This window comes from Euprymna scolopes, chromosome 2 (assembly GCF_053919585.1).
Source record: "Euprymna scolopes isolate OS-2025 chromosome 2, ASM5391958v1, whole genome shotgun sequence".
In the NCBI taxonomy this organism is placed as follows: domain Eukaryota; kingdom Metazoa; phylum Mollusca; class Cephalopoda; order Sepiida; family Sepiolidae; genus Euprymna; species Euprymna scolopes.
Window position 1 is genome coordinate 198,026,486 of NC_136483.1, and position 27,709 is coordinate 198,054,194.

The window sequence follows — 27,709 nt, forward strand, 5'->3', positions numbered from 1 at the left end:
AAACCCGCAAATCACTTGTTCTTTTCATAGATGTTGGGCGAAACCAAATCGTCATTTTGTGGTAAGATGGGTGTAGTTCATTAGTGGACTTGATTTGTAATCGAAAGGTCTCGGGTTCGCTTTTCACCGTAGGTAGGCCCGACTCATACGCTTGTGCACTTTTGCACATGCTCGGCATAGTTTCAGATGTCGGCTTTCTCCTTCTTCACTACTACAGCTTTTTATTCAAGGAGAACTTAATAATTGGAGATCTCGACCTTTCTAAGGAATTTTCTGAACTTTTAGCTTTAAGATACAAAGAAAAAATCTACTTCAGCCTGGAACTCTCATAAGTTTCTACAGAAAACGCCATATTGAATTCTTGACATATTTCATTCAGGAAAACGACATAGTATATTGCAGCCACGTTGCTTGCCTGTTGCGGCAGCTTGGTGTCAAACAGTATTATTCTTAAGATTAGTGCCTTTTTATAAACAGTTCCAAAAAAAGTTTAAAATGTGTTCTTCTTCACAATAACAATTTATATAATGACAACAACCCTCAAAGAAAAATATTATGAAATTAAATTTGTTCTGGTAAAGATTTCATACAGACAGCATTAATCGATCATGTGTCGATTTGAAAATGGTTGTGTTTCTCCTTAGGCTACAAGGTGGCTACACAAAATTTCCATTGCTTGTTTGTGGGCAAAAACAGATAAAAAAAATTGGTCCGTGCGCAACTAATTCTTTGGTGGAACGTTCTAAAAATGTGTTTCCTCCTCTTCACATGCGTGGCATCATGAAACAGTTTGTGGAGACTCTTGAGAAACATGGTGACTGTTTCAAATATATTTACATGAAATTTCCAGGCTTAACCATAGAGAAATTAAAAGTTGGAATGTTTTATGAACCCCCAGATTCGAAATTTAATATACGGATGTGTTTCTATAATGAGTCTTTTTTAACTTATGAGCGTTAACGTTCTGATATGTAATTCGTCTAGTTTATTCTATATTGGGTGTTGATGTGTGTATACATGAATGAACAGTTTATCGATATTGTTGTCAGTCAGAACACCAGCAAAAACATATCTTAAATCTTCCTACCATACGGCCCTTCCGTGCATCCTGAAATTAAAGATGCTTCTCTCTGAAAGTGACATAATATTTTGATATACTCGTTTATTCTTTGCTGAGTTCTTTTCCAGTGTTGGCACGTTTTGTATAAACGTCCTGTCATAAAAACCCCATTTGTCTTTAACAGGTTGCATATCGAAACTGATCTCCCACGTAACTACATCTCAAAATCTATATTTTTATTACCTCATCACTACGTATAACCTAAAGATCCTTGCTGGCTTTTGTCAGGTATATTTCATTATATTATGGTTAGCTTAAATTCCATCTGTCAAATTCACATCAAATTAACATTCCAGACAACTATTAAATGTAAATATTTCAACTTAACATAACTTTTCACATCAATAACATATTTCTATCTATCTATATTTTTACCAATCATAATAATTATTTGAAATGCAGACGCAGGTAGAAAAAAAGTTGGAACTACTAACTTAAGTAATAGCAAACAAAGACAGTAACGAGTTAAACCAGAATGTTTTTTCCCTCCAAACCATGGTCTGGTCAGCGTTAGAAACATTTCATTGTGTTCCTGAAGAGGATTTGACTTTTCAAACCTATTTTTGCAGATTTAGTGATGGATTCAGGATAGATTGCAAGTCATGGAGCGAGCTGATGAAGATTCGTCTTTTAATTGAGAGTTGTAGAACATAAGTTTGTGGACTACATCATACCAAAACAAGAGTGAACCTTCGGGACAAGAGTGAACCTTCGGGCCAGGATCAAAGTGTAGTATCTGTTCCGGCAGATACTGCACTTAAGATAATTTGTACCAGTCAATGGAGGGGAAACCCTCTATACTGGGAACCGCTTGGGTAATACCTAGGAGGTCCACCCTCCCAGGCCTTGCCACCGGGCTTTCCGGTGGGGCAAGTTTATTGCTTGCTGCCTGAGGCGCCCCGACCGGGGAATGCCGACGGGGTTACTCAGGCAATTTTTAAAATTGCAGGAGTGCCCCTCCTTTAGGGGAGCCTGCGGGGTTCCCACTTTCCGGCCTTGTGCCACATAATGCTGATGTGGGCAGCATTTAAATAAAAACCTTCGGGACAAGAGTGAACCTTCGGGCCAGGATCAAAGTGTAGTATTTGTTCCGACAGATACTGCACTTAAGATAATTTGTACCAGTCAATGGAGGGGAAACCCTCTATACTGGGACAATTATTATTTTTGGTAACCAGAGTGCCCCCTTTTTGCCTACTTTTAGGGGAGCTGGTTTTTACCTCACATTAAAAAACGGCCTTGTGCCTAATTTGCTCAGTGGGGGAGCAAATAAATACCATCTGTTCTTCAGATGCTGCAAGCAAAGACCATATGTGGGGGTAACTCCACATATCAGACCTTGGTCAATGTAGGGGCAACCCTTCATACCAATTGTCACTATCCAGCTCCCATTTCCCACCCATCGGGAGCTGGTCCCCTTTTTCCCTTCCCCCTCCCTCTCTCTCCACATTAAAAAACGGCCTTGTGCCTAATTTGCTCAGTGGGGAAGCAAATAAATACAATCTGTTCTTCAGATGCTGCAAGCAAAGACCATATGTGGGGGTAACTCCACATATCAGACCTTGGTCAATGTAGGGGCAACCCTTCATACCAATTGTCACTATCCAGCTCCCATTTCCCACCCATCGGGAGCTGGTCCCCTTTTTCCCTTCCCCCTCCCTCTCTCTCCACATTAAAAAACGGCCTTGTGCCTAATTTGCTCAGTGGGGAAGCAAATAAATACAATCTGTTCTTCAGATGCTGCACTTCTATTTCTTGTTCTCTTTCGGTGGAGGAGAAATCCTTCACGACTGAGACAATTTTTATTTTTGTACCTTTTCTCCACGTTAAAAAACGACACTGGTGTCTAACTCTGTCCCGTGGGGAGGCATAGTAAATAGGTACATCATACCAAAACAGACGAGTGAATTGTCCTTTGATGTGTTACGGCTCATCAAGAACTTGTTTATGTTGGACTTGAAGACAACCATATTGTAGTTAGTTGAAAAGCAGGAAAACGGAAGACAATTCCACAGGCGTGCAGTTCTAAGAAAGAAGCTTTGTTCATGGAATCTACGTTTAGGTTTAGGCACAGATAAAGAGTGAGAGGAATTATTGATAGTGCTTTCAGCTAGACGAGTGTTTCTTGTGAAAGTTTGGCAAGGGGGGGACCATAGATTGAAGCTCAGTCGAACACTTGCCATGAAAATAACGATAAAGCAGAGACAAACTCGCAACATCTCTTCTGTGAGATACAGGTTGCAGGGAAGAGAAAAGGACATCTCCTACGAGGCTACAAAGTCTATTTTGAACTCTATCAAGGCAGGGCAAATCCTTTCTAGCAGCTCCTGCCCAGATGTGGCAACAGTATTTTATCCTTGGACGTACCTGGCTCTTATATAGATAGAGAATTGCATCAGCAGTGAGATATCTATTGGATCGATAGAAGGATCCCACCATTTTTCCAGCGGCCTTGGCAACAGATTTGATGTACGTGTTCCATTTAAGATTAGGAGTAAAGGTCAAGCTCAGAAGCTTGTCAAAACATAAGGCCTCTCCAAGACGAGAGTCATTCATTTCAATTGATGCCAGATGCCACTCCTTCCCCATTGTACCACGTGCTCAAGATTAGAGGAGAGAGAATCGGAGAGAACTTGGTCGTTTACTGTCTTAGATGTGCTACCATAGATGGTAGTGTCATCAGCAAAAATGTCTACGAATGATGTAAGGATATGATTTGGAAGATCATTAATGTAGATCAGGAAAAGAGTTGGGCCCAGAATAGACCCCTGAGGGACTCCAGCATTAATACTGTGAGCTTCTGATTTTTGCCTATCAACTACTACTCTTATGAACCTATCAGAGAGAAATGATTTAATAATTGAGAAGACATTTCCAGCTATACCATAGCTGGAGATCTTGTGAAGTAAACCTTTATGCCATACTCTATTAAAGGCCTTTGATATGTCAAGAGCAATTGCCCTAGAAAGGTTGCCTCTGTCGAAGGATTCGTTAATTCTATGAGATATAACTGTAAGCACATCTGCTGTAGATCTAGCAGAACGGAAACCATATTGAGTGTCACTAAGAAGGTTATTTTTGCTGAGATGGTTGATTACTTCTGTATTTAACACAGATTCCAGCAACTTACTCATGACGCACAGGAGACTTATTGGTCTGTACTGAGAGGGGGATGAACGATCACCTGAACTCTTAAATGCAGGGCATACTAATGAGATTTTCCAGGGTGACGGGAAGCAATTCTCCTTAAGACAATGTTTAAACAGTTTTATAAGTATGGGCGCTAGTTCTGGTTGAAGTTTTTTGAGTACTATCATTGGAATACCGTCAGGGCCGATTGCTTTACTGGAATCAAAGGTTTTGATTTGCTTGACAACATCATGTACAGATATTTGTATATCACATGTTTTCTGATACAGGAGGAAATATTGGGGGTTGTGGCCTTGGTTGCAAAGGGCAGAATAAGCTGCAAAGTTCTTGGCAAAGAGTTTGGCTTTGACTGATGCTGACAAGATTATCTCAGGTCCATTGATGATAGTTGGGATAGAGCACATGCTTCTGTTTAGGATTCTGTTTGCTATTTGCCAAAACTGGTGGGAACCAAGCCACTGCTCAGCTACTTTGGACTTGACGGACTGAGCAAACAACTCTCTTGCATTCTTTATTACTTTCTTAAAATGGTTGCTGGCAGTCCTGAAAGCGGCTTTAATTTCTATACATCGTTGGAAGCAATGGAAAAAGTGATTTCTGTGTGCAATCGCAGCAGCACATGTTAGGTTTTTGCTGGAACTTTTTCGAGGGTATGAAACAGTCTATACCTACAATTAACCATTCCGTCAGGTCTGATACTATAGAGGAAACATCCTTTTTAAACATGGAACGCAGAGGTAGATCCGATATAAATGTACAGAAGCTATCCCAGTCAGCCATAGTGTATCGATATACTGTATAATGGAGAGGTACGTCTGAGGACTTATTACATTTCATTTTTATCTTAATTGATACAACTGAATGGTCAGAAGATCCAAGAGGAGACAGAACGGAAACTGAACATAGTTCAGGGCAAGTTGTGAGAAAAAGGTCTAGGAGACTTGCATACTGGCCGTCATTGTCGGGCACACGGGTAGGTTATGTACAATCTGATTGAGGTCATAAGCAATGGAGAAATCATGACAGAACCTCCCTTCATCATCGGTCTTGTTTGAGTGGGTCAACCATTCCACATTGTGAACATTGAAGTCTCCACATACATGAATCTTAGCTGAAGGATAAGCAGATAGGACTTGGTCAATTTTCTCAGATATGCTTTTAAAGATAGTAACTCCGCTGTTGTGGTGGCGATAGAGAGTAAATATAAATGCAGTAGTTTGCACAAGTGCAACCCGGAAGCATATATAGGGTAAGTTAGGATCTTCTCTGGAGATGTCCCTACCACATGGAAAGCCATCTATATATATAAAAGCGAAAATGTGTGTATGCATGTTCGCTTTTTGTGTATGTCCAAGAAAGGCTTTTTTCCGAGAAGTGCTCGGTCAGCTCACAACTTCTTAAAACTTTTTATATCACATATAAATCATAATATCTCTGAGCTAACAACGGAGCTCGCCTGTTTATTTAATTTGCTCGACTTCGGGAAGATAAATATTCAACAGTTTTCACTCGCCGCATGTGGATTAGGCTTTTTCGTATAATAAAAGTGGCACTAATTCTGGCGGTATTTTTCCGGCTATTGCCGGAAATGTTCAAAAGCAATCAGCTTTGATCAATGTGGAAATATTTTTCTTATATCAGACAATTGCTATTCAATTTGGACAAGGACATCTTGGGAAAATTTTTTAAAAAAGCGTTCTCACAGTAAATGAAATACCCCGCAGTCAAAGTTGACCTCATTAAGTCATTAAAACGTGCACCTGCCAAATCTAAGTAATTAAATAAATTCAAATCTGTTTGTGGTAGTATCGCACGGTGGCCCAATGGTTAACGTCACACTTTTTTTTTCACACTTTAATTTCCAGCTTTGCCTCAAGGGTTCAGGTTCGATCCTCATACTCACCTACCAAAACTTTTTTTTTAATTTTACCCCCCCCCCGAGTTTTGATTTACCTCCAAACACCCGGGCAACGCCGGGTACCCCCCGCTAGTCTTTAATATTGGCACATATTCCATGCCCATGACGATCTTGGGGTCAGATTTGGAAGTTAAGTTAGAGTATCCTTTAATTACGAACTCATTTAGGGAAATAGTCTATCCAATGGCAGTTTCGCTTAAAAATAAAAGGTCAGGTTTAGTCTCCTGTAATTGGGCTTCAACCTCTGGAAGGTTAAAACGTAGACCCCTGATATTGGAGGAGGAGACCTGGTAGTGGGAGTTTATGTTGGAAGTTGGAGATCCGGGTTTAATCGTTTATTTTTTCTTGAAACTTGTTATAATGGAATTTTGGAATTTGGGAACTAGGTCGTCAGACTTGCTTAGAGCAGGACAGAGAGGGGAAACTAAGAGAGAAAAAAAAACGAAGAAATTTTTTTTCTTTTTTTTTTTTGTAGAACATGATAAGTTAAAGCCGTAACAATTACCCACTAATATGGCATCGAAAGGCCCCACCAGAAGCTAATGCATGGTCCAGAATCCATTCACCAAATGGCAATACAACAGCCCCAGTACTTTGCATCTGCTGATAGGACAGCCTCCTTAATGATTAATCCAAGGTTCGGGTCCCTGACTATCAGGCGGATAACGTCAGCCTAGATAAAACGTTTGCCTCTAACACCCTTACTATTGACATGGCTACAAGGATAGACATAGAAACAGACAATTTCCACCATCTCTTCTGACTGTTCACGCAAAATACTGCCAACCAATCTTTTAGATTATTTATTGTTTGTTCTTAATTTGTTCATTTATTTAATTAATGAATATAGTAAAAATAGTTACTAAGTGATCACAGTTGCAAAAGTTGGAATTTGGCAGGCGTAAGTCGACTAAACATGTATCTTCTCTGCTTATGCAAATATGCATTTTATGCGTTTAACTACGTTAATTTTTAAAGTTTTGATATGCATATGAACTTAGCTCAGATGCTAATGGATAATACTGGAGAACTTCATATTTTATTTCGATTCTGGCTGAAGGCACCCAAGTCATATTTTTTTTTTACTTTTGAAATCACTATGATATATTGCATACACTATAATAACCAATAAGAAATTGTCTCTATAATAATAAATACGAAATATACATAAATTAGAATATCATATTAAAGCATATTTTATGACCAAGCAACTCCACACAACTACTACTATATATTGGGTACAATATAATAATCAATAAAAAAAAATTGTTTATATAATGATAAATAGGAAATGTGCATGAATGGAAATATCATATTTAAATGCATTTTACAACCAGACAACGTCAGGTGGCCTGCTAGTATTGAATAAATTTCTGTTTCAGTATAAATTGTGTTCCTAATATTTCTTTTTTTTCACTGCATTTTTGAAATATTTTCTCATGCTTTTTTTAAAAAGCTCTCATTCATTATTGACAATCTGACTGTCCGACAGATCTTGTCCACTTGTACCACACGCATGACGTCACTTTTCAGTAAACAGGCCTGATTTACGAAGGTCATGGCCTCACCCTTATATTATTTCATGAAAAATAATAGTGAAGGATGAATAAAACATGGTATTATTTAAATTAGAACGCTAAAAGTAATTTTTAATTTAATTTCGTTATTACTTATTTAAATATTATTCATCATATGTATGCATGTAATTGGCAATTTATAAATGCAAATGTTTGCTTTAAAATGTTTGCTTTTTGTCTACATGATAATTTGAAATGCTGATGTGATGCTTAGCTCTACTTTATTCAGTCATTAGTCGTTGTCACTAGACAATGACCCTCTAGGAACGATTGAGAGAAAAATAGAAAAGTTGTGAATTTTTGAGATGAGGATTGATTATTCATATTTGGATTCTTCGGACTACTGTTCTCGTCTTGGGCGTTATTTTCATAAAATTTCAGTCGATGTAACCTCCAACCTTCTTCAAAAATATCTTGTTGAACTTGGGAATATTTCAGCTAGACCTGCAACCTTCTTCAAATATATCTTGTTGAACTTGGGAATCTGTCTGTCGAATTCGGAAATCTGCAAGGAATTTATTCAATCAACTAGAATAGCATGCTCTCGTTCTGTCACCCATGACTGGGTAGAAGTCCTAAGTATTTCAACAAAGACCTATGATGCAGCAGATAGAGTACTTGCACAGTTCAATTGTGAAAAAAGTTACACTCTTTTGGAGGTTGAAGGTTCAATCCTCAGTGCGGGTCAACTAAAAATACACTTGCAAACTACTTAGAAAATCTACCCAGTCATGACTGATAGAAAGAAAGCATGCTACCCATGTAAATTAAATAAATTCCAAGTTTAAAATTTAAGTTTAAATTGGCATAATCACGTTGACACACCAGTTCCTGTCAGATCACCAAAGTTAAGCAATGTTGAGCCTGGTCAGTACTAAAACGGGTGACCATTCGAGAATTCCAGGTGCTGTATGTACTCTCTGCTTACAATTTCGACATTGTTTCCAGTTGTGCTGGACTTCTTCCTGCCACTGAACACAAGTAATACTGATTCTAGAGAGGTGTGATTAGTGATTGCGCAACCTTTGCCTCACAATTTTACGTGCAGCTAACGTTACAGGGACATCCATTATCTCTTGAGACTATACGGAGGCAGTGACCGATCGTTTGTAAAATAATTTATCTAAAAATTGTTTTTCTTTCATAAGTTCTACCGTAATATCACAAAATTTTGGGGGGCACTAAAATCATCAGAGGAGGAAAAATATAATCATAGATGTTTAGCGGGACCTGTGGAAATTCCACAGCAGCATCTTTCATATGTAATGTATTGCTGCTGGGCATTTTGTGGACGTTCAGCGTGAATGGAAACCCCACAATATTATTGTAGCCCTTTTGTTGAAACTGTAAAAGTATTTATCGAAGTAATCTGGTTAATGTAGTTTCAGAATATGTCTGATTATTACATTTCATCTCCAATAACCATATAGAAGTCTGTGACATATTTCTATTTCCGGCACAAATAGAGACCCCACAATATCATTATACCATCTTTAGACAGAACAGATACTACCCTTGGATCCTAGCTAGAAAACCAAGAAGGTATATTTAAGTTTCACGTATGGCCCAAAAGCGACATAATTTATAATTTTAATTTTATTTAAATTTTTTAAAAATTTTTACATTGCGTATTTGGTGATTGGAAGATCCTATTTATTGAAAGGGAGGTTGGATGGTAGTAGTATGCTCCGAACATTTAATTAGAATTTCTATATACTAATTTAATGTTTATGGTATGTTGTCGCCTTCTGTCCTCCTTTTTAATAGATAGAATCTCCCGATCAAATAATTTATAATCTGGAAATCGTGACATACGTACATTAAATGTACTAGGGTATTTATACACTACTGATCAAAAATTTAAGACGCTTTAAAAAGAACCCCTTTTTTTAAAGGATAGATTTTAAACTCTTCCGACTTAAGATTACTAATACTAAAATCTAAAAAGTTATGGAAACAAAAAGGTACATTCCAAAAATTTGCATTTTTTATTAAATTAGGCTTTTTACACATGATCAAAATTATAAGACCAAAATTGTTAGATTTATGGTAATTCTAATCTTTTTAGTTCAGTTAGAGATTAGCAATCACTGTATAAAGGTGTTACCATGCCTAAAGCAAGAAAACTAACCGAAGTTGAGCGCTGTTGAATTCTAGGATTCCATAAGCAAGGTTTGTCACAGCGAGTGATAGCAGGTAATGTAAATCAAAGTAAAACTGTTATTTGCAACTTTCTAAAGAACACTGAGAATTATGGAAAAGCAAAATCCTTTGGTAGGCCCACCAAAATTTCTTCTGTATTGAGTAGGAGAATCAGACGGGTTGTTATGAATGACAGAGGACTTTCTTCTAGTCAAATTAAGGTGGTTACAAATGCTGATTGCAGTCAAATAACCATCAGACGAAAAGGCATCGTAAATGAAAAGTGAAAGCAAATTCCTAAATTACAAAGTGGATCGCTTAAGATTTGGTCATGAATGCCAATTCTGAGACGTTTAGAAGTGGAAGAATGTCCTGTTTTCTGATTAAGAACAAATTTAGATGGCTTCCAGCAATATTGGCATAACAAAAACATGCCCTTGAAATTTTTTCCACACCTCTCTCTCTCTTTCTCTCTCTCTCTCTATATATATATATAAATATATATATATATATATATATATATATATATATATATATATATATATATATATATATATATATATATATATATATATATATATATAGACTCACGAGCAAAAAGAATGGGTCAAGAATGAAAGAAGGAAGAAATCGACTTTTCAATATTTTTCCATGAATTTTTGTTAATTTTAACTGAAAATTTCTATTTTGCAAATCATTATTATTATTATAGAATATAATAATAAGTGGAAAAATTAATCCTAAAAATGGTAAGACTGCATCTTGGTGAGGATATAAAAACTGAATTGCAGGATTAAGGCAGTCCAAAATGACTAACAAGCAGATTTTTGATATTTTAAGAAAAGAAAATGTGAAAACATCTCTTTTTGCAGTGAAGCGAATTGGTCAAAAGTTCGAAGTCGAATGCTTGGTAAAAGGGAAATCTGGATCTGGTCGCCCGAGAGCATTCACTTTGAAGGACGACCATAGGCTTAAATTAACTGTTTTGAAGGATTGAAATAAAATTTATGTTGACCATAGCAAAGAATTCAAAACAGGGACTGGAAATTCTCTTTCTAGATATACAATATTTAGACGAATGATAGAAATGGGATTTTCTTCTTAGAGATGTGCAAAGAAGCCATTTTTATCTAAGAAGAACATCAATGATAGAAAAAGATTTTTCTCGTATTATGGCAAGAAAGATATAGACTGGGTCAGGAATTTTTTCTGGTCAGATGAATCAAGATTTTGTCTTGTAATTGATGCTCCCGAATGATGCAATCGAAGAACTGGAGAAAGATTTTCACCAAGTTCCATAAAAACGACAGTTAAACACGGGAATGGAGAGATAATGGTATGCGGAACTTTTAATGCAGCAGGAGTTGGGGAACTTATTAGATGTCAATCAATGCAAAGGAATATATTCGAATATTAGAAACAGGACTGTTACCAAGTATCCAGAAGCTGGGAATATCTCAGAACATTATTTTTCAACACGATAATGCCTCTGATAACATTGCTAAAGTCACAAAAAAACGGTTTTCAGATAATTCAATTAATGTGATATTTTGGCCAGGTCAAGGCCCCAATTTAAACCCAATTGAGAATATTTGGTTCCTAATATCTCGTGCATTGGATGGAAGAACTTTTTCGAACAATAACAAACTTTGAGAAGCTGTGCAAAGCGAATGGAATAGCATCTCCTCTTCACAATGTTCCACTTTGGTTGAGAGCATGTCTAAAAGGATTGATCTTTTAAAGAAATCAAAAGGGAATGCGATTCCATCCTAAGCATTTATTAAAGTAAATGTCTTGTTCTGTATTATTAGTCTCGTTTAAGTTCCTTGTTCAATCGTTCAATATAGCTTTTAGTGCAATAAAATGTATAAAATTTGTTTGGCCCATTTTTTTTTTTTTTTTTTACTCACGAGTGTACACATTTAGCCAAATTGAATATTGAAATGCTCATACCTTTGGTTCTATGCGACGAAACTACATGAAAATTTGCAGGCTTTTTGAAGATTATAATACTATTCTTTGGTTAAAATTTTATGACAATTAGTAAAAAAGAACCTATATATTCAAACCAATAAAACATGCCAAAATTTGTCTACATTTTTATATATAGTGTCCTGGCAATCTAGCTTCAGTTTTGCTGCTTCAGTTGTCTCCCCTGTGGCCTTGCCAGGTCACTAATATATATATATATATATATATATATATATATATATATATATATATATATATATATATATATAGAGAGAGAGAGAGAGAGAGAGAGGGGGAGAGAGAGTATCAATGAAATAAGAAAATGGCAATATAAAAATATATACTAATGTATATAGATTTATTCGTTTATTCAACAAGGATGATGCATCAATTAGCGGTGTAGAATAGCATTTCAAAGCATAATGCCTCTCATCAGAAGAGGAGGGAAGATGCTAGGTAACATGTTAGGGATTCGATGTCTAGCGATAGCTACATTATGAGCGAAATAATTGTGCAGTGAAAGGATAAGGAAAAATATTGAACTGTTTGGGGAAGGGATATATATATATATATATATATATATATATATATATATATATATATATATATATATACATACATATATATATGCATTTAATAGAATGTAATCAGAGTCAAAAAATAAGAATCTGACTGTCCTCTCAAATGAAACTGTCTTGCAACTTCTGTTATATACCTAACTAACATTAGAGCAAAGGAGGATCCTATCACTTACAAATTCTACATAGGTCAAACTAGCAATACTTTCAAGCAAATATACTTTCAATAAGTATAGTGATAAGACATCATTGAAAAAACTTAACACCAATTGTTAACTGAGAAATCTTGAAAAAAAACAGAACTTGTTAATCACTTAATTGCTCTTGTTTCGTTTACTTAAATGAAAAACTCTTTATTACCAAATTTAAAGATAAGGATAAACTCCTAAATAAGAAACAGGAAGCATCAATAAACTGTAGGCATTACAAACCACACCTCCTTAATCACTTACATACTCCTCTCCCTTAGATCCCTATCAAACATGCCACTAAGACTGCATATACTAAGATCCCATAAAAATACGCCTTTTCACTTAAATCTCCACAAAATAAAATATTGGTTAATTTCATTACTACATTGTCTTTGTCAACACTGCTCCGGAAAATCATTTCATATGACTATATCAATTATTTTCAAGCAATTTCTCTGCATACTCCAAATATTTATCTATTTCCCTCAATTCATCCACTGAAATTTTAACACTTGGCATCTCATATCAAATCTCCTTCACATTTTTAATGATGCTTACTCTTAATACAAATATTCGACAAAATCAAGATTATCTGTGTTGTGTTGTTGCTATCACCTTTAATATGACTTTACCCAAACAAAGAAAACAGAATATACACCGTTATATAACATAAACTTGAAGACTAACTCTGAAATATTTTTATTTGAATCTACTATGTTTACGATCCAACAGCCTCGTCAGACCTTGCAGAAAAAGAGTTTCTGTAAGATCTGACGAGGTTGTTGGATCGTAAACATGGTCCAACATCCGAAACATATGTAACTAAACAGATAAAACGGTAATAAAAAAATAAAACACATATTTGCTCTGCAATAGTATTGAGCACTCTCTTCAGGTTTTTACTAATTACCAGTTTTACCAATTATATATATATATATATATATATATATGTGTGTGTGTGTGTGTGTGTGTGTGTGTGTGTATACGTCAATACCTTCAGATCAATGATCTAGACTTATTTTATATCGTGTCTTATTTCATCTATTAATGTTTACATTTTATCTTCTATTTTTTTTTAAATCCATTATTCTTCACATTTTCATTTTTGATTTTTACTTTAAACACTTTCTTCCCACTATTGTTACCATTATTAATCAATATAATTATTATTAAAAATCATCCTTATCAATTATCATAAATATCACAGTCACCAACCTGTTTATCCCTTATTACCTTTTATTTTTAATTATCATTATCACTATTAGAATAAATGATTATATCTAAGCATGGAGGTAAATTCATTATGTACATTTTGAGATTTTATTATTATTATTATTGCTATACAACTTTCAAAAGCATCGCATAGTAAAGTAAGTAAAAAATGATGAGAAATGGGAGTGAGTGTGGAGGAGTGGACGGGAATGGGAAACTAGTAGAAAGAAAAAAGATGTGCCTTAGAATCACCATCAATAAATTATTTATGATTATTAGAGCGGCCATCACACATGCACATGAATACAATTCTTTCTAGTCTTTCATTAGATCTATCGCGATCTTTAACCCCACCCCTCATCCTTTCCGATTCATTCCTATATCTAATACACAGACTCAAATCCGCACCCGTATTGGGTCTCGTTAACATACAACCAAATCTTATTTTTCACAACATTTTATGGAATCTCTTGATATTAATTCCCTGTGACGAGGAAGACCTGACATTTTCATTGCAAACTTTGTTTTCGTATAAGCTGTATCGTTTGAAGAGGTCTCTATTTACTGGTAACTAGCTGAGTGAAACATGCTCATGATTGTGTAGCAATATATTACTACTACTGTAAAAACAAATAAAGAGTATATATCACATTTAAATTTAGATAAGATGCCTGCAAGGTTTTACCATAAAGAATGGTCGGATTCAATGTCATAACAAATACATAAGTGTTTATATACAGAACTTATCTGATAGCTAAATGTTTTGGTTTTGATTCTAGCTGATGGCACCCGAGTCATATTTCTTGTTAAAACTTTTGAAATTACTACTATGTATTGGGTATAATAAAATAATCAATAGAGAATTGTCTCTATAAATCTGCATAAATTAAAATATCATATTAAAGCGTATTTTATGATTGGGCAATGCCGGGTAGCATGCTAGTGTATTCATAAAAATTACTTCTTGATATGTTATGTACTTCTTCAGATTTACTATTAGTTAAGAATATTAATACTTAAGAATATTATTAGTAAAGAAAATTAATAGATATGCGCCTTTATTGGTCAGTCGATTATAAATTCATTTTAATATTTTTTAAGTTACTTCATTTTTACTGGCAGCAAATTATTTTATTTAGATGACCTTGGACATTTCCTAAAAGAATCTGAAATATTCTTACCTGCGATTCATTTGGCAACAAAACGGTTTCCCTTTTCCAGACAATATACCACGTAGCCAGTATCTCAGCGATGATCAAGCAAGCTAATCCGCCATAGGACAAACTGAAATTCTGAGTTATTTCAGGGCAAATTTCAAAATAAGTGTGATCCTCAATGGGAACTAATTTCCGGCACGCAGATGGTATTACCGCCAGCGCTGTTGAAATCGGAGTTGAGAGAAAGATCGGCAGAGCAAACGCCCCCATATCAAGGGACATGTGACAAACGATTAACGCCAAACACATGCCAACGGCGCTGGCACCAAGGTTGACAAGAAAATGCATCTCGAGTGAAGCATTCTTTTCCCAGTGCCAAAGCTTCACGTTTTTGCTAAGCAAGTCGACAACAAAGTTTAAATTCAAAATGATAGACATGAGGCAAATAAAGATAATTTTGAAGAAAGATGACAGCATTCCTGCCTTCCATCTTGCTGTCTTTGAGTTGAGATCTTCTTGAACGTTACTGGTATCACTGGTTCCCCGTATTTGGTTAAAGTTTCGGGGTCGCAGTTGGCGTTTTTGAATGTTTGGAATCCAAGCGATGGATATCAGAAAAGCTGCACCAACTGTCTTGCATAAGTCAATGATGTCATCTTTGTAGAATAGTTCAATACTCTGAAAACAGAAATCAAACAGCAAGAATATCAGGAGCTTTTCATGTCTAAGAATTTCATGCAACTTATTTACAAAATATTAATATTAGATTTAAATTGAAAAGTTTCAAATCTATTTCAGCAACCAATGTAAAAACTCTGTATTGAAACATAAGGAAGTTTTATCTGATTTCCTGCTCGCTTGGCATTCTTGCTTCATTAGCCATGACAGGGTAAAAGACGTAAGTAATTTGTAATTGTAGTTTTGGTATTGCCTGCACTGAAGATTGCACCTTCAACCTTTAGGAGAGTCTCACTTAAGATTGAATTTACCTAATACTTTATCCGTTACGTCACAGGTCCTTAAGACTTTTACCTCATCATGGCTCATAGAACAAGAGCATACTAGCTACTGTTAACTATAGGGTTCCATTCAAAATTGCATGCAGATTCCCAAGTTCGACAGGAAGATTCCTGAGTTGAGTGAAGATACATTTGAAGAAGATCGGAGGTTACATCGGCCGAAACATTGTGACAATAACATTAAGATGAGCATAGTAATCCGAAAAATCCAAATAATCTTTCAAATGTTTACAAATTTATCTAATAAATACATAATTCAACATTTGACAAAATATCAAATTTAAATTTTTAAGTTTATTCAAATCTTTTCTCAACCAACAAATTAAAAAAAGTCTGTTTTCAGAATATCACGTAGTTTCATTACGTGTTCTTCATATCAGAATATCACGTAGTTTCATTACGTGTTCTTCGTAGGGAGAAATCAGGCTCATGGCATTCCTTGATTTGAATGAACGCCCTGAGTCTGCTCTTGGCCTATCGAGAGTAAAATCTCAGAACAAGAATGAAATAAGCATTTTTTTTATTTAACAAAAATAAAAAGTAAAAGTCGTTTCAAACTATATTTATAAAATTGCTTAAAATTAGTGAATTTCTTACAATCGAACCTTAATTACTACTACTCCCTCCTCCCTAGGTTTTCTCTGGAGTGATAGTATTTGTCAGTTACCTATCTTTTCCCATCTATCAATTAAATAAAATCTGCCCTGAAAATAACATGAAACTGCAATCAGCAATATGACTTTCATATTGAATGAATAATAAAATTGGAAAATTAAAAAGAAAACAGAAATATTATTTTTATCAAAAAGACTTGATTTGGAATTAAATGATAAATAAATGAACTGATAAGTCAGTTAAGAAAAAAACTTAAAAGTTATCTTTCGCTCAAGTCAAACAAGATTTAAATTTGAATAGGATTATTACATAAACAAAATATAGAAGGCAGAACAATGCAAAGCTGGATACAAGTTCACTAATACAGATGAAAGAATGAGGCACCTAATGTACATGGATGACCTGAAACTGTTTGCAAAAACCAAGAAGAAACTAGAGATGCTAATAAACACAACCAGAAGCTTCAGTCATGATATCTGAATGGAATTCAGTAGGAAAAAGTGTGCATTGCTGGTCATAAGAAATGGAAAACTGGAAGCAATGGAAGGTATGATACTACCCAACTATACAGAGATAAGGGAAGTAAGTGAACATTATTGCTACAAATATTTTGGTGTTCTGGAAGCAGACAACATCAAAACAACAGAAATGAAAGAGAAAATTGGAAAGGAATATTGCAGAAGAACAAGAAAACTCCTCAAAACAAAATCATATAGTAGAAAACTAATTAAAGCTATAAACACATGGGCAGTGTATCTAGTAAGATACTCTGGAACATTTATAAGTTATACCAAAGAAGAACTGAGGCATTTCGACCAGAAAACCAGGAAACTCATGATTATGCACAATGCACTACATCCAAAGGATGATACTGACCGACTCAATGTGAAAAGAAAAGACGGATGAAGAGAACTGGTTTGTATAGAAGTCTGTGTAAATGAGATGAAAAGGAATTAGAAAAATACATAATGCAGAATACCGAAAGAATAATTACCGCAGCAAGAGACAGGGAAAAAGAGAGGCAAGGGATAAAACGAGAAAAGAAAAATGGGAAAATAAAAACAGCTACATGGACGATTCATAAGGATGACAAAAGATGAAACTAACGATAACAGTTGGACATGGCTATGAAAAGGAAACCTAAACAGAGAAACTGAATCACTAATAACAGCTGCACAAGATAATGTGATTAGAACCAACCACATCAAAGCAAAGATCAATAAGACACAAAACAATAGTAAACACAGACTCTGTGGACAAAGAGACAAAACAATAAACCACATAATAAGGGAATGCAGCAAACTAGCCCATATAGAATCTAAAAATTAGTACGATCAAGTGGGGAAGGTAGGACACTGGCAATTATGCAGACAACTGTATCTTGAACATCCATACAAATGGTACAAGCACAACCCGGCAGCAGTACTTGAGATCACAAATCACTGAATCTTATGGGACATGGACGTACAAATAGATAAACCCATCCAATCAAGAAGACCGGATGTCATAATAAGAAGTCATAATAGTTAACAAGAAGAAAAATTCCTGCCAGATTGTAGATTTTGCCGTTCCAGCAGTCCACAGTGAAGATCAAGGAGACGGAGAAGTGGGGCAAATACACAAAACTGGTCAGAAAACTCAAAGGGATATGGGAGATGAAGAAAGTCAAGATAACACCACTAGTAGTATGAGCACTAGGAACAATACTGAAAAACTTTTAAAAAAAGGAATTGGAGAGATTGGAATCAGAGGGATAGTTGAGAAGATACAACAGATAACACTAATGAAATGGCTGAAATATTAAGGAAAACCTTAAATACGGAGACTAATACATATGAGCTGCAGGCGCAAGCCAGACATATAGAAACTGCTACAGATGTAAAACACAAAGAAACACCACATGGAAGCATGAAAAGTGAAACAGTAAAATTGACCCCCCCCCCCTCTGAATCCTATTAAAAAAATCACCACCATATCATGGAATTATCCAATTTTAATTAACAAATATATGCTCTCTCCATTCACATATTTTTGCTTTGCTACGAGAATTATATAACTGTGAAAGAACTACATACAATACATAGTTAAAGCAAAATAATTTGTTTTGGACCATTAAAATAATTTGTTTTGGACCATTAAAATAATTTGTTTTGGACCATTAAAATAATTTGTTTTGGACCATTAAAATAATTTGTTTTGGACCATTAAAATAATTTCCAGCGCTAATGTTTAATCATTTATTTATTTATCTGTTTATTATTGTTTATGTTTGAATTCATGTTTTGAAACATGATAGAAACCATAAATCTATGACGTCACGCCAAATCTATAATTTATTTGTTAAGGTAATGTTTTAAGCTCTATTTATAAGAAAGTCCATGTAGCTCTGTGGGTAGAACCTCAGGGTTTTGTTTCGATTCCCAATCATGACATCTACTTTATTTGTTGGAAATTTATTATTTATTATCAAAGCAATATTTTCCATTTCTAAAAGTCGATAAGATGTCTGATATTTTAAAATGAGACAAATTTTGAAATGTATTTAAAAAAAATTGGAATGGACTGATGTCAAAATCTCTATTTATATAAGATTTATTCACAATGTTTATATATGTGTGGAATTGTCTGTCTGCCTGTGTGTCTGTGTGTGCATATTTCCCTACCAAACTACTCTATCAATTTTCAGTCTAAAGACTCCAGATTTGACATAAGGGCTATTGAGATTTGAGAAAATCTTTTTAATTGGTTTTCGGCCAGAAATTTGGCTGTCAAAGGGTCAAAGTTCAACAATTTGACCGTTGAAAACTCTACCAAACTCCTCCGCCAATGTTGGGTCTAAACACTTGAAATTTTATATGAGCTTACTTGGATATGAATCAATTTTTTTAATTTGATTTGAGCCCAAAACAATAAATGTAAAGGGGTCAAAATTCGGGTCAAAGTTAAAAAAAAATTGACCTCTGCGGTCTCTATCAAATTACTCAGCCAATTTTGGTCTAAACATTTGAAATTTTACATAAAGTGTATTCAGACATTGGGCAAGCTTTTTAATCAATTTTTGGCCGAAAATTTGGCTGCCAAGAGGTCAAAGTTACAAAGATTTGACCTTTGAGGTCTCTAGCAAATTATTCAGCCAATTTTGGTTCTAAACATTTCAAATTTTACATAAAAGATAATCACACATGCAGCAAGCTTTTTAATCAGTTTTTGGGCGAAAATTTGGTTGTGAAGAGGTCAAAGTTAAAATTGTTGATCTTTGCAGACTCTATCAAACTCCTCTGCCAATTTTGGGTTTAAACACTTAAAATTTTCGATGTAGGTTACCTGGACATGAGTCAAACTTTTAATATGTATATACATATGCACATAAAGCTGCACATAAACGGTCTGAACTGTTAGTATATATACATATATATATATATATATATATATATATATATATATATATATATATATATATATATATATATATATAAAATATTGTGAAAATTTTTCAGATCACTGTTGTTAATATAGCTACAAACTCGTACCGTTGCTTGTAGTGCTGCTGCTATAAAACATTTAATCTTTAAACATATGAGAATTCATTAAAAAATTTTAAGGATAGAAATGACTTTCTATTCAACAGTTTAAATACTTCCAAATTCCTTTCAATGTTCGAAGGGTCACAGAGTAAGCCATTTATTTTTTAATTTGTAATTAAAAGGCATTAAAAATCAGTAGGGGAACCTGGGGCAAAATGAGATAGCGGGGTAAAACGAGACACCACAGATAACTGAAATAAAGAGAGAGAGAGAGAGAGAGAGAGAGAGAGAGAGAGAGAGAGAGAGAGAGAGAGAGAGAGAGAGAGAGCTCTTTCGTGAGGAGTCTGATCAAGAGATCATGTGGTAATGCCTTGCCGCCAAGGTCTACCATTGTTTTATTCAGCCCCGTACATCAAAAAGGGGTAAGTATTCAAAATTTATCTATTTTGATCTGTGACGAACTGTATTCTGAGAGTGCAGAAAGCTGGGTAGCCTGTCAAAGGAACTGTAGGAAATGGGCACACTACGGCTGTGCAGGTCTAGACGAATGCAACAAGACCCCAATCTTCATTTGTGAGCTCTGTGAAGACTGACTTATTCAGACCAAGATCTGTCTCGTTTTGCCCCAAGCATGGGGCAAAACGGGACAATACAGTTAGCTGAATAAATCGTCTGTATTTCTTTTGAAAATAATTTCTCATCTTTTTTTTTTGTTATGGCATTGTTTTCCAATACGTTGAATGTTCAGTAAACAGAATATGGTTTATATGTCAATGTTACTTTTGACTCGACAGTTCTTTTTTCCTTAAGTATCTCGTTTTGCTCCAGGTTCCCCTACATACCTGTTTCTTGTGCAGTCCCATACAGACAAAAGAAAAGAAAACATGGCTGCCTTTCCAGGTTTTATGCTAATCCAACTGATCGCTTTATGCAAATGAGATGCTGCTGAACGTAATATAAAAGCTTGATTTAGGATTTAGTGACAGAAGGAGCGAGTCTTGTGAGCAGAGAGTTGTGCCTTTGCAGTTCGAAGAAATTAGATAGCAGGGTGGTGAGAACGGTTTTTTATTTATCTTTATTTTTTGGACATCGAAGCCAGAAGAAATTTACATAATTATTAACAAAAGATTTGTTGAATTATATATGAAGAAACTGAAATGTATTCGGATGGATTTAATTTGGTAATTATAAAGCATTTTTAAAAGAAGGATTTTTAACATTCATTTTATTTTATGTGATTGTGTTTTCTTTTTTAACAACTAACGTTGCTTATTTCTGTCTTGTGCCCCCAACACATCAAGGCAACCTATACCACCTGGATGGGGCAGTCATATGTTTTGAATGGAGAGGTCACTTACCGCGTAGATACTGAGACCAATGCCGGTCACCTCGAAGGTCATTGCCACGAGAAAGAGCACAAACCACCCCTTAACTCTGGTGACTCCGATCCGACAGCATCGGTAGACGTTGTAAATGATTGTGAAAATGAAAACCATGTTGAGGAAGGCGATGTCAGAAACAGCAGCGTGATTCCCAAGTTGATGGAACACAAGCAGACAAAGACCACATGATTCCAAAAAACTGGAAATTGTACACTGAAAAAAAGGGGTAAAAGAAACAGAGTATATATATATATATATATATATATATATATATATATATATATATATACATAAAATATGGAAAGATAAAATTGTTGGCTTAAAGAAAACAACACTATAGATTGCAGCGATAAGGCTGATTTTGGTGTTGTAATAATAATATATGCGAAATCTGGACAAATTAAAATATTATATTTAAGCGTATTCTACGACCAGGCAAATCTGCTCCGCTAATATATATATATATATATATATATATATATATATATATATATATATATATATATATATATATATATATATATATTGAGTAAGATGATTGATAATTTGTGATTAAAATTAAAAATCCGTTTCACAAGGAAGAACAAACAAAATCAATAAATTGTACAATCGTTTCGGAAACGATGTTTTTATTGAGATAGACAATAAGTCTTGGACAATAATTTTATCATTTAGTTTTTTGAAACAAAGTCTCCTCATTAGCAAAAATATTGGGTGTTTTTTTTTAAAGACACCAAACGATCGTAAAATTTATCTACATGGGTCGTCTAGGTCTCTACATGTGGTAGCTTGTCTTATTATTTCCCATTTGACTATTGGCGAATGTCTGCTTTCCTTGAGTTCCCAGTAGACGACCCATGTAGATTATGCCTTCATGAAAAATTTGCTATCCTATACTTTAAAGAACCCCAACATCTATTAAACTGTAGAAGAGAAATAGCAAACAACTGTGTTCACAGGATAAAATTTACTCTAGGATAGCGATACAAAATAATTTTAAAACTAACAAAAACAATAGAAAATAAACAAATAAATTAAATAAACATGAACACACATAAACTATCACACATATATGTATATATATATATATATATATGTGTTTAAAGAAAAAATAGAAAAAACCGAATGAAATTATTAAAAAATCAACGTTTCGTCCCTGTTTCAGAGGACATCTTCAGGATAATTGAAATAAAAATGTGATAAAAGAAAAAGTCATAGATCGTGCGAAAAAAGACAGTTTTTAAAAATCCAACCCATGTCGGGAAAGGACGAATATGTGTGCGTATGGGAAGGTTGTTTGATGTCTATATATACACTTTTAAAATGCATTAAAATAAATATGTACATTTTTTTTTTTTTTTTTTTTTTTCTTCTGCGAAACTACTCATTTTTCTGAAACATTCAAAGAAAAACGGCTAGCCAGGATCCACCCTGATACCTTGCTCTTTGATTATTATTTTCCCTATGCTAGGGGTTAAATGGTAGAAGCCTTTTCTTTGCGTAATAGTATTAGTATTCAAAATTAGTGCTGATTCTAAAAGTCTTCTTTTAGCTCTATCTATCACGTATTTAATAACTTTCGCTTGATCTAAATTAAATGAGTGATCGTGTTCTGCACAATGGCAAAAGAGTGCATTTAGGGCGTTACCATTCCTTATATCTCTTCTGTGCTCGTTAAGTCTTAATTTCAATTTTCGTTGTGTTTCACCTATGTACGCTTGTTGACAGTTGTTACATGGGATGGAATATATACCGGCATCGGATGTGAGGGTTTTGGGAGAGTGCTTGGTAGTTTTTAATGTCTGTTTTATGGTTGAGGAAGTTGTTTGTATCAGGTGAAAACCAAGTCTATTAAGAGTGTCGTAGATTTTTGTATTTTTGGTGTGGGTGGGAATGAAAAGATGTCTGTTTAATAGTGAGGTATCTGTTTTATTTTTCTGTGTGTTTATGTTATAGTGTATTTTCGTAGCTTTTTTCTTTGCGTAAGAAATGAAATAGGATGGATACTGTAGTTTTCTTAAAACATTCGTAATATATTGAAATTCATCATTAAGATATTGGGGACTGCATATTCTAAAGGCACGTAAGAAAAAACCTATAATCATGCCCGTCTTTATTTTATCATTGTGGTGTGAGTAGTAATGAATATAGTCGTTTTTGTGTGTGGTCTTTCTATGTACTTTGAAACTCAGATCGGTTTCTGATCTGATGAGGAATATGTCTAGAAAAGCTAGGGAGTGGTCTTGTTCGGATTCATGTGTAAAATTTATAGATGGTTCCACTGAATTTAATTTATTTCTAATTTGTTCTATTTGTGTGTTTTTAGGGAGAAAAATAAGAATGTCATCTATATATCTAAAATATGTGGAGTTTTTAGGAAGTCTGTGTTTAAAAGAGTTGGTTTCTAAGAATTCTAAGAATAAGCAGGCTAGTACACCACTAAGGGGGTTACCCATAGGGAGTCCAAATTTCTGTCTATAGTAAGAATTATTAAATTGAAAGTAGGTTCTATCAGTGATGAGTTTTATAATTTGTATTAGTGTATCTGAGGAAAAAGGTAGGTCGGCTTTAATTTTGATTAAGTGCTTGTGGAGTACCACAGCAGACCTCACATCTAATTGGTAATTTGCCTTGTTTGATTTTAATATAAGTTAAACATAAACGTCATTTCCAACAAACTTTTCCAACCTAACAACTAAATAGGTTTATTTTTAACTATATCTTATCCACCTGACGATAGTTCAAATGGTAATGAATAAGGTTGGAGTACTAAATGTTTTGGTTTCGATTCTAGTTGATGGCACCCAAGTCATATTTTTTAATTTTTTAAATCAATACTATATATTGGGTACAATATAATAATCAATGGAGTATTAACTCTATGATAATAAATATGAAATCTTCGTCCCAATAATAAAATAATATACCATTCGATACGGACCCGACAATGGAAGGCCAGATAAGAATGAAAAACTTGGACATATAAAACCAAAAAAATCCAACCTTGATCGTCCTTCAGGGCCTGTGCCACAGTGGATAGAGGTGTTGAATCTCTATGATTTCACGTGAGCATTGTCTGAAGATAGTGGTTTCAAATCTGGCCAGAGGATTAGTTGGCCAAAACGTGGTGAGATGACAACAACTATGGAAGGCAGTAATTACTGGGGATACAGTTATGAGACTCAGCATTCCTACCCCTGTTTATTTATTTATTTATTTATTTTTTTTAGAATTATAGCAATTTATTTATTTATTTTATTTTTTTTTTTAGAATTATAGCAATATATTACTTTATTAAATATTTATTGATTTCTTTATATATTTTAGAAAAATAGAATAAAATGTTTTTGGTGTCGCAGAGTTACAAAAAACATCGCTTCGACATTACTATTACAAATCTAAGTGATAATCTTTACAACCGTGTGGTTTACATAAACACATGTTGCGTGTGCTAGAATGGATAAACCAGGCAATCTTTATGACTACACAGAAAATAGAATAACTAAAAATATTGTGTATCCAAAAGTATTGTGCCATTACGCATACAAGAAACCTGCACTTTCTCTCCCTTTTTGTTGTTATTTTTTTTTCATTTAACCATACTGAGTCACAGCAACACGTGACCTTGTACAGCTAATTTCTAACAAAAACGTTGTGAGGCAAAATGTTAATATTTACTTAAGCGAAAAAATGAAAGAGATTAATTTTTCACATTACAATTAAAACCATCTTTCGAAAACTGAAGATAAGTAATTTGGTGAATATTAAACTTACGAATGATACCAAAAAGATGGGAAAATATTAGGTACCAGCCAGAAAGATGATGGAGATCTAGCTTGTGACCAGCGTCCCTTACAGAAGAAAACCGAAGATCAACATGGCCAATCATTTGATGAGGGTTGTTAAATAAGGGAGCTCATGTTGCTGGTCTTTATTGAAGGAACTTCTAGAGATGTTTTTAAATGCTGGAAAGCCTTCTACTCTAATAGCTTCTTTCTTCAGTCTGCTATACTTTGGAATTCCCATCCTGCTTCCTGTTTCCCTACCTATACTGACACACAGAAGTTTAATGGTAAAGTAAATCAAAATCTGACTCATTTCCTTAAATAGTCTTAAATCTATGGTCCCCCCCCAGCCAAACTTTCACGAAAAACATTTGTTTAGTTGAAACCACTATTAATAATTTCCCCCCACTCTTTATCTGTGCCAAAACCTAAACATGGATTCCATGAACAAAGTTTTTTTCTTAGTACTGCCTGCCTGTGGAACTCTTTTCCGTTTCCCTGCTTTCCAACTGACTGCAATATAGTCGTCTTCAAGTCCAACGTAAACAAGTTCTCGATGAGCCGTCCCCTTAAGTAATCCAATTTACCAAATTTCCGCTACTAACGATTGCTATAATATTGTCCTATTGACTACCATACACTCATTAATCCTTATCCTTGAATGGCATCCATGCCTTGATAAGTAGTGACGTTTTGTAAAAACAAAAAGACATTCTAAATAGAAGTAATCTATTATTATATTAAAACTCTGAATTTGTTTGTCAAATTTTCAAATTTTAACGTCATGATGTCATTTCTAGCAAACTTTTCAAACTTAACAACTAAGGCTGGAATGCTATATGTTTTGGTTTCGATTCTAGCTAATGGCACCCAAGTCATATATATATATATATATATATATATATATATATATATATATATATATATTTTAATTCAATTTTCACCCCAAACAAGGCACAGTGCCACTTTGAAGTAGGGGGCTACTATCGGGGACATAAAATGCAGGGACATTATGAAGGGAGATGAGTTGAAAGATGTTTGTTCACATTACACTTGAACTTCTGCATATCAGTACAGTTGGGAAAGAAGAATCCCGGAAGGGAGTTCCAAAGACTTGCAGTTCTGGGGAAGAAACTATTGGAGTAAAAGGCTTTCAGTTGCTTGTCGGGTTTGTCGGGGTAGTCACGTTGAGGAGGTACAAGTGCTTGCAGTTCATCAGAGCATTCACCATTAAAGTATTTGTAGAACAGGTAGAGAGATGCAACATTTCGTCGATGGGACAGAGGCTGAAGCCTCTTTTGAACCCTGTCCAGGAGCGAGAGACAAGCAGCAGATGCACCAACCCAAATGTGACAACAATACTCCATACATGGGCGAATGGTGGCCTTATAGAGGTACAGGATACTTTCAGGCATAAGTAATTTTCTAGCACGGTAGAGAGAGCCCACCTTCTTTGCACCAGCCTTACTTATGCCTGAAAGTATCCTGTACCTCTATATAATTTTTAAACTTTTGAAATCACTACTATACTTTGGGTACAATATAATAATCAATAGACTATTGACTCTAATAATAATAAATACGAAATCTGCATGAATTAAAATATATTTAAACATATTTTACATCTGGTTCACATTGGTGGGAGGCGCTACTATATATTGGGTACAATATAATAATCAATAATCAAGTAATAATATGCCTTTTTGGAGATAACCAAGAGTAATAAAGCAAAGAATTACAAGAGAAAACTTACTAAAATAATCCCAAGTGCATCGGGCCATGGTGTGGAGCCACGCAGTCCCCCATTCCATATGGATCGGATGAGCGTGATGACATTTGGTACAAGTAATATAATCAACAGCATACTGAATTGCGTGACGTTGTTCGTATCCTCCATTAATTGCGTCGAGTTGAAGGTCCCGGCTAGGGAAATGATGGAGATTTTGCTTGTGACCAGCGTCCCCAGCAGAAGGATACCGAGAATCAACGTCGCTAACCATTTGATAAGAGTTGTCAGATAAGGGATCTCCGGTTGCTGATCTTTGTTAAGGGAACTGCTTTCGATTTTAGATTTGTTATGAACGGTCAGGTAATGTTGGGACAACTCGTTCGGTGGCGACGCGCTCTCATTGAGTGATGCCACGGACGAGATTTCGGAAATTTCGCCATCATCAAAAGAATGATTGTGGCAGCGATGGCGACTGGCATCGGTTGCTGCTGTGAAGTCGGTGGAATTTCTCTGGCGCTGTAAGGAAGCATTGTCGGGTTGAGCACACACTTCTTTGTCCATCAGACAAAGCTGACAAAAAAGAAGAAAAGAAATACACTTAACCGCAGATCTGTCATAAAATCTGATTAGGCAAGACCA

The 27,709-nt window shown here is 34.8% G+C and overlaps 2 protein-coding genes across 2 annotated transcripts in view; both read right to left on the minus strand.

Moving 5' to 3' along the window:
* LOC145241301 (uncharacterized) overlaps positions 1-15,673 on the minus strand; it is a 262,494-nt gene extending 246,821 nt beyond the window's left edge. The window contains exon 1 of the mRNA XM_080104065.1: positions 15,041-15,673. Within this exon, the coding sequence (XP_079960191.1) occupies positions 15,041-15,493 (453 nt within the window). The 5' untranslated portion in view covers positions 15,494-15,673. The remainder of the gene's footprint in view (positions 1-15,040) is intronic.
* A 746-nt stretch (positions 15,674-16,419) lies between these two features.
* LOC145241302 (uncharacterized) lies at positions 16,420-27,649 on the minus strand. Its single transcript, XM_080104081.1, has 3 exons — positions 27,095-27,649; positions 21,533-21,769; positions 16,420-16,509 (listed from the first exon to the last, which is right to left on the minus strand). The coding sequence occupies exons 1-3, from the start codon at positions 27,629-27,631 to the stop codon at positions 16,420-16,422; spliced, it is 864 nt and encodes a 287-aa protein (XP_079960207.1). The 5' UTR covers positions 27,632-27,649.
* Between the last annotated feature and the right edge of the window lie 60 nt (positions 27,650-27,709).